Consider the following 10,542-nt stretch of genomic DNA (forward strand, 5'->3'; position numbering starts at 1 on the left):
CACTGACCACTGAAGTGACCACTGGACCCACCCCAGGCACTGACCACGAGACCCACACCAGGCACTGACCACTGGAGCTGCTCAGTGACCCCACACCAGGGAGTGACCACCAGACCCACTGTGCTGACCACTGGACACTCTTTAATGACCACTCCCCACTGACCCCTCCCCACCCCTCACAGACCACCGACCACCCTTTAGTGACCCCTCCTCTCCCTTTATTGCCCTCTCGGCGCCCCCCTCCCCATTTGGCAGCCGCTGCGGGCTCAGAGCGGCAGCAGCAGCGAGTACTCGGCCCGGGGCCAGCGCCGCGCCGCCCGCGCCGTCCTCCCGATCATCGGCAGCCGCTGCGCGTACCGGGAGCCGAGCGCGGCCCCGGGCGGCTGCGGGAAGCTCGTCTGGAACCTTCTCCCGGGGCAGCGCCGCCCGGTTTGGCGACCCGCGATGACGAAGCTGAAGCGGGGAGGTCCCCGCGGGGCGAATCGACATTTCTGGAACACGTCCCGAGCGCCGGGCCGGTGACCGGAGGGGGTGCGGGGGGTGCCGCGGGGCCGGGGCGGGGGACCCGGGGCTCGGTGCAGCGGGGGCCGCTCCGGGCGCGGCGGGGGCGGCTCCTCGTCCCTCGGGCTGACCGTGGCGTTGGTCAGCTGCGGCATCTTGCGGGCGGCTCCTTCCGCCGGGGGTTCCTTACGAGCGCCCTCGGCAGCGCCCGGGGGGCTCGGGGGGTCGGCGGGGGCGCCGGTACCGAAGCGGGCGGCGAGGCTGTCGCCAAAAAAGTCGTAGAGCTCGCGGTACATGTCCCGCAGCGACGGCGGCGGCGGCGACAGCGGCGAGGAGGAGGAGGAGGAGGAAGATGAGGATGAGGAGGGAGCGGCGGCGGCGGCGCCGCCCCCCGGTAACACCGGGCGGCCCAAGCCCAGCTCGAGGGGGGGATCCTGGCCGGGGGGGCTGTGCCGGGGGGATCCCTCGGGACCCCCAAATCCCGGGGCTTGCTGAGCTTTGGCTTTCAGCAGCCGCTCCACGGCGACCTGGGGGACACGGGGGGGTGGGGGGGGTCAGGGGGATCTGAGGGGGGGTTTAGGGGTGCGGGACCCCCCCAAAAAAAGCCCCCCCGGGCTCACCAGGATGGCGCCGTAGACTTTGTGGCCGTCAGCCTTGACCTGGGCGTTGGACACGGAGTAATCGTCCAGCACGGCCTGGAGGTTGGGCCAGTAGGTGGGGAGGTGGGGGTACAGCACCCGCTCCACGGCCTGGGGGGCACGGGGGGCACGGAATGAGACCCCCCCGAACCCCCCCTGAACCCCAAAAACTGCCCAGGAACCCCCAAACCCCCCCATGGCACCCCCAGACCAGCACGTGGGGAGGTGGGGGTACAGCACCCGCTCCACGGCCTGGGGGGCACGGGGGGCGTGGGATGAGACCCCCCCTGAACCCCCCCCGAACCCCAAAAACTGCCCAGGAAACCCCCCTGACCACCCAAACCCCTCCATGGACCCCCCCAAACCCCTTTGAGATGCCCCCAAATCCCCTCGGGACCCCTCAAACCCCCTCAGGGACTCCCCAAACCCTCTCAGGATCCCCCAAACCCCCTGGGGACCCCCCCAAACTCCCTTAAAATTCCCCCAAACCCTCTCAGGGACCCCCCAAACCCCCTCAGGACCCCTCAAACCCCCTCAGGGACTCCCCAAATCCCCCGGGGACCCCCCCAAACCCTCTCAGGATCCCCCAAATCTCCCGGGGACCCCCCCAAACCCCCTTGAGATGCCCCCAAACCCCCTCAGGGACTCCCCAAATCCCCCGGGGACCCCCCCAAACCCTCTCAGGACCCCCAAACCCCCTGGGGACCCCCCCAAACCCCCTTGAGATGCCCCCAAACCCCCTCAGGACCCCCTAAACCCCCCGGAGAACCCCCCAAACTCCCTTGAAATTCCCCCAAACCCCTTCAGGACCCCCCAAACCCCTTCAGGACCCCCCAAATCCCCCGGGGACTCCCCCAAACCCCCTTGAGATGCCCCCAAACCCCCTCAAGGACTCCCCAAACCCCATTAGGAACCCCCCAAACCCTCTCAGGACCCCCCAAACCCCCCGGGGACCCCCCCAAACCCCATTGAGATCCCCCCAAACCCCCTCAAGGACCCCCCAAACCCCCTTGAGATGCCCCCAAACCCCCTCAGGGACTCCCCAAACCCCATTAGGAACCCCCCAAACCCCCTCAGGACCCCCTAAACCCCTTCAGGGACCCCCCAAACCCCTTCAGGACCCCCCAAACCCCCCGGGGATCCCCCAGACCTTCCAGCCCAGCGCGTGCAGCCCCACCACGGCCCCGTAGTGGGAGCAGAGCGGCCGCACGGGATCCGCCAGAACCTTCTGGAGCGAGAGCAGGATCTGCTGGTAGAGGCCCCTGACCAGCTCCCCGTGGCTCCTGCGGGCACAGGTGGGCACTCAGCTGCCACCCACTCCCAGAGCTTCTAGAAAATTCCCTCGGCCAGGATCGGTTTTCTCCTGAGGAGCCTCAGAGATTTCTCTGCGGGTGCAGCTCTGATTGCTCCCCTGGGGGTGTTTCTAATTAGCTCTAATTAGTGCAGCTTTGAGTGCTCTTGTACAGGTGTTTCTAATTAATTGTAATTAGTGCAGCTTTGATTGCTCTCGTGGGGTTGTTTCTAATTAACGAGCAATCACAGGTGCAGCTGTGCTGGGGCTCTGGTCAGGCGCAAGATTTCCTTTCCTTTCCCTTTCCTTTCCTTTTTCCCTTTTCCTTTCCTTTTTCCTTCCCTTTTTCCTCTTCTTTTTCCCTTCCCTTTCCCTTTTTACCTTCCTTTTCCCTTTCCTTCTCTTTTTTCCCTTCCCTTCCCTTTTTTCCTTTTCCCTTCCCTTTCCCTTCCTTTTCCTTCCCTTTTCCCTTCCTTTTTTCCCTTCCCTTTCTCTTTTTTCTTTCCCCTTCCCTTCCTTTTCCTCCTGATCAAACCCTTCCCCCTCTCCCTTTACCCCACTTCCACCACATCCTTTCCTTTCAACACAACCCAAACCCCAAACCCCAACTCCCCAAACCCCAAATCCCAAACTCCAAACCCACCAAACCCCATCCCCAAACCCCAACCCCTAAACCCCAAACCCCAAACCCCAGACCCACCAAATCCCAATTCCCAAACCCCAACCCTCCAAACCCCATCCCCAACCCCCAACCCACCAAACCCCAAACCCCAACCCACCAGCCCCCAAACCCCAAACCCACCAACCCATCAAACCCCAACCCACAAACCCCAAACCTTAACCCACCAAAACCCCAAACCCCATCCACAAACCCCAACCCACCAAACCCGAAAGCACCAAACCCCAAACTCCAACCTACCAAACCCCAAACCTGAAACCACCAAACCCCAAACCCCCCAAACCCCATCCACAAACCCCAAACCCACCAAACCCCATCCCCAAACCCCAACCCACCAAACCCCAAATCCCAACCCCCAACCCACCAAACCCCATCCCCAAACCCCATCCCCCAAACCCCAAACCCACCAAACCCCAACCCACCAACCCCCAGACCCACGAAACCCACCAAACCGCAAACCACCAAACCTCAACCCCCATCCCCAAACCCACCAAACCCCAACCCAACAAGCCCCAAACTCCAACCCACCAATCCCCATCCCCCAACTCACCAAACCCCAAACCCCAACCCACCAACCCAAACCCACCAAACCCCATCCCCAAATCCCAACCCACCAAACCCACCAACCCCCCAACCCCAAACCCACCAAACCCCAACCCACCAACCCATCAAACCCCAGCCCCCAAACCCCAATTCCCAAACCCACCAAACCCCAAACCCCTAACCCATCAAACCCCAACCCTCAAATCCCAACCCACCTCCCTCCCCTTCCTCTCTCCCCGCTCCCCCTGGAGCCCCCCGAGCCCCCTGGACCCCCCTGCTCCCCCAGAGCCCCCCTGGAGCCCCTCCTTCCCCCCCAAGCCCCCAGAGCCCCCTGAGCCCCCGGACACCCCTGCTCCCCTAGAGCACCCCGAACCCCTGGACACCCCTGCTCCCCCAGAGCCCCTTGAACCCCCGGAGCCCCCCAAGCCCCTGGAGCCCCCAGAGCCCCCCGGAGCCCTCCTCCCCCCCAAGCCCCCGTAGCCCCCTCCCCACCAGAAGAGGCGGCCCAGCAGCATGGCCGCGCAGTCGCGCAGGGTCCAGTGGTCGTTGAGGGGGTTGATGGAGGCGGCCAGCGGCTCCAGCACGCAGTACAGCACCGAGCCCACCGAGACCCCCAGAGCCCCCAGACCCCCCTGAGCCCCCAGACCCCCCTGGAGCCCCTCCTCTCCCCCCCAAGCCCCCTGAGCCCCCCGAGCCCCCGGACACCCCTGCTCCCCTAGAGCACCCTGAACCCCTGGAGCCCCCTGCTCCCCCAGAGCCCCCCAACCCCCGGAGCCCCCTGCTCCCCCAGAGCCCCTCGAATCCCCAGAGCCCCCAGAGCCCCTGGAGCCCCCTGGACACCCCTGCTCCCCCAGAGCCCCTCGAACCCCCGGAGCCCCCAGAGCCCCCCGAGCCCCTGGAGCCCCCCCCAAGCCCCCCAAGTCCCCAGAGCCCCCCGAACCCCCGGACACCCCTGCTCCCCTAGAGCCCCCCGGAGCCCCCTGCTCCCCCAGAGCCCCCCAAGCCCCCAGAGCCCCTCCTCCCCCCCAAGCCCCCCGAGCCCCTGGAGCCCCCCAAGCCCCCCTAGCCCCCCCAAGCCCCCCGTGCCCCCTCCCCACCAGAAGAGGCGGCCCAGCAGCATGGCCGCGTAGTCGCGCAGGGTCCAGTGGTCGTTGAGGGGGTTGATGGAGGCGGCCAGCGGCTCCAGCACGCAGTACAGCACCGAGCCCCCCAGAGCCCCCCAGAGCCCCCAGACCCCCCTGAGCCCCCAGAGCCCCCCTGGAGCCCCTCCTCCCCCCCCAAGCCCCCAGAGCCCCCCGAACCCCCGGACACCCCTGCTCCCCCAGAGCCCCTCCTCTCCCCCAAGCCCCCAGAGCCCCCTGAACCCCCAGAGCCCCCAGAGCCCCTGGAGCCCCCTGGAGCCCCCTGCTCCCCCCGAGCCCCTGGAGCCCCCTGAGCCCCCCAAGCCCCTGGAGCCCCCAAGCCCCCCGAGCCCCTGGAGCCCCCCCAAGCCCCCCGTAGCCCCCTCCCCACCAGAAGAGGCGGCCCAGCAGCATGGCCGCGTAGTCGCGCAGGGTCCAGTGGTCGTTGAGGGGGTTGATGGAGGCGGCCAGCGGCTCCAGCACGCAGTACAGCACCGAGCCCACCAGGCTGCCCACGTAGGAGCCCAGGCACAGGAAGGGGTTCTGCAGCAGGCTCCGCGCCAGGTGCAGCAGCCGGCTCAGCTGCTCCAGGTCGTGGCTGACGGATTTCACCTGGGGGAGGAGGGAGGGAGGGTTTGGGGAGGCTCCTGGGATGGCCCAGCCCAGTTCAGCTCAGTTCAGCCCAGCCCAGCCCAGTTCAGCCCAGCTCAGCTGCTCCAGGTCGTGGCTAACAGATTTCACCTGGGCCAGGAGGGATGGAGCGTTTGGGGAGGCTCCTGGGACAATCTGGGACAGCCCAGCCCAGTCCAGCCCCACCTGGCCCAGTTCAGCACATCCCAGCCCGGTTCATCCCAGCCCAGTCCAGTTCAGCCTGGCTCAGCCCAGCCCAGCCCAGAGACCTGCAGCAGCCTCTGGAGACCCCCAGGAACCCCCAAACTCCCCCCCAAACTCCCCCCAGGACCCCCCAAACTCCCCCCAAACCCCCCCAGGACCCCCCAAACTCCCCCCAGGACCCCCCAAACTCCCCCCAAACCCTCCCAAGACCCCCAAAACTCCCCCCAGATCCCCCAGGACCCCCCAAACTCTCCCCAGGACCCCCCCAGGACCCCCCAAACTCCCCCCCAAACCCCCCAGGACCCCCCAAACTCCCCCAGGACCCCCCCAGGACCCCCCAAACTCCCCCCCAAACCCTCCCAAGACCCCCAAAACTCCCCCCAAACCCCCCAGGACCCCCCAACCCCCCCCAGGACCCCCCACTCACCCCGCTGACCACGTAGACGAAGTAGGGCAGCAGCGCCGCGATCTTGGGGTTACTCTGGAGATCCTGCAGAGCCACCTGGGGGGCTGGGGGGGCTCAGCCCGGTTTGGGGGTGCCCCCCAGGGGGTCCCCAACCCCCCCCAAGCCCCCCCACCCACCTTCATGAGCTGGGGGTCGTCGCCCAGCACGGCGCGGGTGACGTGCTGGTAATACTTGAGGAGATCGTCACTGAGCGAGGAGACGGCGCTGGGCACTGCCAGGGGCACCCCAAAAATGAGAGCACCCCTCTGGGGGGGTCTGGGGGGGCTGGGGGATGGAGAGGAGGGGGGGTCTGGGGGATTTCAGGGGGTCCTGGGGTCTCTGGGGGTCTCAGGGGGGCTTGGAGGGGTCTGGGGATGAAGGGCAGGGGGGGTCTGGGGGATTTCAGGGGGTCCTGGGGTCTCTGGGAGGGTCTGGGGGAGTCTGGGGGGGCTGGGGGATGAAGGGCAGGGGGGGTCTGGGGGTCTCAGGGTGGCTGAGGGGGCCTGGGAGGAGGAGAAAAGGGGTCTGGGGAGGGGTCTGGGGGATTTCAGGGGGTCCTGGGGTCTCTGGGAGGTCTCTGGGGGGGGTCTGGGGGGTCTTGGGATGAAGGACAGGGGGGGTCTGGGGGTCTCAGGGGGTCCTGGGGTCTCTGGGGGATTCTGGGGGGTCTGGGGATGAAGGATAGGGGGAGTCTAGGGGATTTCAGGGGGTCTCTGGGGGGCTTGGAGGGGTCTGGGGATGAAGGGCAGGGGGGGTCTGGGGGATTTTGGGGGGGTCTGGGGGGGTTTCAGGGGGTCCTGGGGGAGCTTTGGGGGGCTTGGAGGGGTCTGGGGATGAAGGACAGGGGGATTTTGGGGGATTTTGGGGGGGTCTGGGGGGTTTCAGGGGGTCCTGGGGTCTCTGGGGGATTCTGGGGGGTCTTGGGATGAGAGGCAGGGGGGGTCTGGGGAAGGGTCTGGGGGATTCCAGGGGATCCTGGAGATTTTGGGGTGTCTGGGGGGGTCCTGGGGGTCTCAGGGGGGTCTCAGGGAGCTCCTGAGGGTTTTGGGGTGTCTGGGGGGGGTCTCAGGGGGTCCCAGGGAGGTCCTGAGGGTTTTGGGGTGTCTGGGGGGATCCTGGGGGTCTCAGGGGGGTCCCAGGGAGGTCCTGAGGGTTTTGGGGTGCCTGGGGGGGTCCTGGGGGTCTCTGGGGGGATCCTGGGGGTCTCTGGGGGGGGTCCCAGGGAGCTCCTGAGGGTTTTGGGGTGTCTGGGGGGGTCCCAGGGAGCTCCTGATGGTTTTGGGGTGTCTGGGGGGATCCTGGGGGTCTCAGGGGGGGTCCCAGGGAGCTCCTGAGGGTTTTGGGGTGTCTGGGGGGGTCCTGGGGGTCTCTGGGGGGTCCTGGGGGTCTCAGGGGGGTCCCAGGGAGCTCCTGAGGGTTTTGGGGTGTCTGGGGGGGTCTCAGGGAGCTCCTGAGGGTTTGGGGTGTCTGGGGGGATCCTGGGGGGGTCCCAGGGAGCTCCTGAGGGTTTTGGGGTGTCTGGGGGGGTCTCAGGGAGCTCCTGAGGGTTTTGGGGTGTCTGGGGGGGTCCCGGGGGTCCCAGGGAGGTCCTGAGGGTTTTGGGGTGTCTGGGGGGGTCCCGGGGGTCTCAGGGGGGGTCTCTCCTCACCTGCCCCCTGCGGCTCCAGGTTCCCTTTCCCGTCCAGGTAGGACACGTGCACTGCGGGGGGGGGAGGGGTGAGACCCCCGCCCACCTGGGGGGGTCCCAGGGGGAGGATTCGGGGGTCCCAGGGGGAGAATTTGGGGGTCCCAGGGGGAGAATTTGGGGTTCCCAGGGGGAGTTTGGGTTTCCAGAGAACGTTTTTGGGGTCCCCCAGGACGTTTTGGGGTTCCCAAAGGAGATTTTAGGGTTCCCAGGATGACTTTAGGGGTCCCAGGGATAATTCTGGGGGTTCCCAGGGGGCGTTTTGGGGTTCCCAGGGGTGATTTTGGGGTTCCCAGGGGGCATTTTGGGGTTCCTAAGGAATATTCTGGGGTTCCTGAGGTGATTTTGAGCTCCCAAGGTGAGTTTGGGGGTTCCCAGGGGTGATTTTGGGGTTCCCAGGAGACATTTTGGGGGTTCCCAGGGGGCATTTTGGGGTTCCCAGGTATGATTTTGAGGTTCCCAGGATGATTTTGGGGTTCCCAGGCCATTTTTGGGGTTCCCAGGGACATTTTGGGGTTCCCAGGGGGTTTTTGGGGTCCCAGCCCATTTTTGGGGTTCCCAGCCCATTTTTGGGGTGCCACCTCTGACGGTGGTGCTGGCACAGCCCTTGGGGATTCCCAGGGACATTTTGGGGTTCCCAGGCCATTTTTGGGGTTCCCAGGATGATTTTGGAGTTCCCAGGGGATATTTTAGGGTCCCAGGCTATATTTTGGGGTCCCAGGGTGTTTTTGGGGTCCCAGGGGGTTTTTGGGGTGCCACCTCTGACGGCGGTCTCGGCGCAGCCCTTGGGGATTCCTAGGGACATTTTTGGGGTCCCAGGGGATATTTTGAGGTCCCATGGACATTTTGGGGTCCCAGGCCGTTTTTAGGGTTCCCAGGCCGTTTTGGGGTTCCCAGGGGGTTTTTGGGGTCCCAGGGGTTTTTGGGGTGCCACCTCTGACCGCAGTCTCGGCGCAGCCCTTGGGGATTCCCAGGGGATATTTTGGGGTTCCCAGGGGATATTTTAGGGTTCCCAGGGGATATTTTGGGGTCCCAGGCCATTTTTGGGGTCCCAGGTGTGATTTTGGGGTCCCAGAGGTTTTTGGGGTGCCACCTCTGACCGTGGTCTCGGCGCAGCCCTTGGGGATGTTGGTGGCCAGCGCCAGCTCCAGCAGATTGACCTCGCGATCCTCGGGGAAAAACAGCTCCGAGTCCCGGAGGGGACGGAACGGGAGAGGATCCTGGGAGCCACAGCCACACACGGCCTGGGGACATTGGGGACATTGGGGACATCACTGGGGACAGCCCTGGAACGGGAGAGGGTCCTGGGAGCCACAGCCACACACGGCCTGGGGACATTGGGGACATCATTGGGGACATTGGGGACATCATTGGGGACAGCCCTGGAACGGGAGAGGGTCCTGGGAGCCACAGCCACACACGGCCTGGGGACAGCATGGGGACATTGGGGACAGCCAGGGGACATTGGGGACATCATTGGGGACAGCCAGGGACAGCCCTGGAACGGGAGAGGATCCTGGGAGCCACAGCCACACACGGCCTGGGGACATTGGGGACATCATTGGGGACATTGGGGACATTGGGGACATCATTGGGGACAGCCAGGGACAGCCCTGGAACGGGAGCGGGTCCTGGGAGCCACAGCCACACACGGCCTGGGGACATCATTGGGGACATCATTGGGGACATTGGGGACATCATTGGGGACAGCCAGGGACAGCCCTGGAACGGGAGAGGGTCCTGGGAGCCACAGCCACACACGGCCTGGGGACATTGGGGACATTGGGGACATCATTGGGGACATCATTGGATACAGCCCTGGAACGGGAGAGGGTCCTGGGAGCCACAGCCACACACGGCCTGGGGACATCATTGGGGACATTGGGGACATTGGGGACAGCCCTGGAACGGGAGCGGGTCCTGGGAGCCACAGCCACACACGGCCTGGGGACAGAGGGGACATCACTGGGGACATCATTGGGGACATTGGGGACATCACTGGGGACAGCCCTGGAACGGGAGAGGGTCCTGGGAGCCACAGCCACACACGGCCTGGGGACAGCATGGGGACAGCTTGGGGACATTGGGGACAGCCAAGGACAGCCAGGGACATCCAGGGGACATTGGGGACAGCCAGGGGATATTGGGGACATCATTGGGGACACCCCCGGGGGTTTGGGGACACTGCAGGGATTGGGGACAGCCCCGGTGGCAGCAGCGTCCCCAGGCTCAGCCCCCCAGGGTCCCCTCTGTCCCTCCGTCTGTCCCCTCTGTCCCTCTGTCCCCCCAGTGTCCTCTCTGTCCCTCTGTCTGTCTGTCCTTCTGTCCTCTCTCTGTCCCTCTGTCCCCCCTCTGTCCCTCTGTCCATCTGTCCCCCCAGTGTTCCCTCTGTCCCCTCTCCGTCCCTCCATCCCCCCTCCGTCCCTCTGTCCGTCTCTCCCCTCTCCGTCCCTCTGTCCCCCCTCTGTCCCTCTGTCTGTCTGTCCCCACAGTGATCCCTCTGTCTGTCTGTCCCCCCTCTGTCCCTCTGTCCCCCCTCTGTCCCTCTGTCCCCCCTCTGTCCCTCTGTCCCCCCTCTGTCCCTCTGTCCCCCCTCTGTCCGTCTGTCCGTCCGTCCCCACCTCCACGTTGCTCCAGCGCAGGGCTCGGTTGAAATCCTCCACGGTGAGGCGGCGCCGCCGGGTGTGCTTGAGGAACTGGGAGCTGTTCTGGGAAAAACCGGGAAAAAACGGGAAAAACCGGGAAAAACCGGGAAAAAACGGGAAAAAACCGGGAAAAAACCGGGAAAAAACCGGGAAAAACCGGG

General features: G+C 65.7%; 1 protein-coding gene across 1 annotated transcript; it reads right to left on the reverse strand.

The window, feature by feature from the left end:
* Positions 1-210: 210 nt before the first annotated feature.
* TAF6L (TATA-box binding protein associated factor 6 like) lies at positions 211-10,537 on the reverse strand (the record flags this gene model as incomplete). The annotated part of the gene is made up of 10 exons (XM_084227481.1): positions 211-1,028; positions 1,122-1,250; positions 2,290-2,422; positions 4,750-4,863; positions 5,165-5,385; positions 6,035-6,109; positions 6,190-6,284; positions 7,701-7,751; positions 8,830-8,980; positions 10,358-10,537. Coding segments are annotated over 10 exons (1,911 nt in total), but the record flags the coding sequence as incomplete, so codon positions are not given.
* Between the last annotated feature and the right edge of the window lie 5 nt (positions 10,538-10,542).

Source organism: Fringilla coelebs (assembly GCF_963513975.1).
Source record: "Fringilla coelebs genome assembly, contig: SCAFFOLD_416, whole genome shotgun sequence".
Classification (NCBI taxonomy): domain Eukaryota; kingdom Metazoa; phylum Chordata; class Aves; order Passeriformes; family Fringillidae; genus Fringilla; species Fringilla coelebs.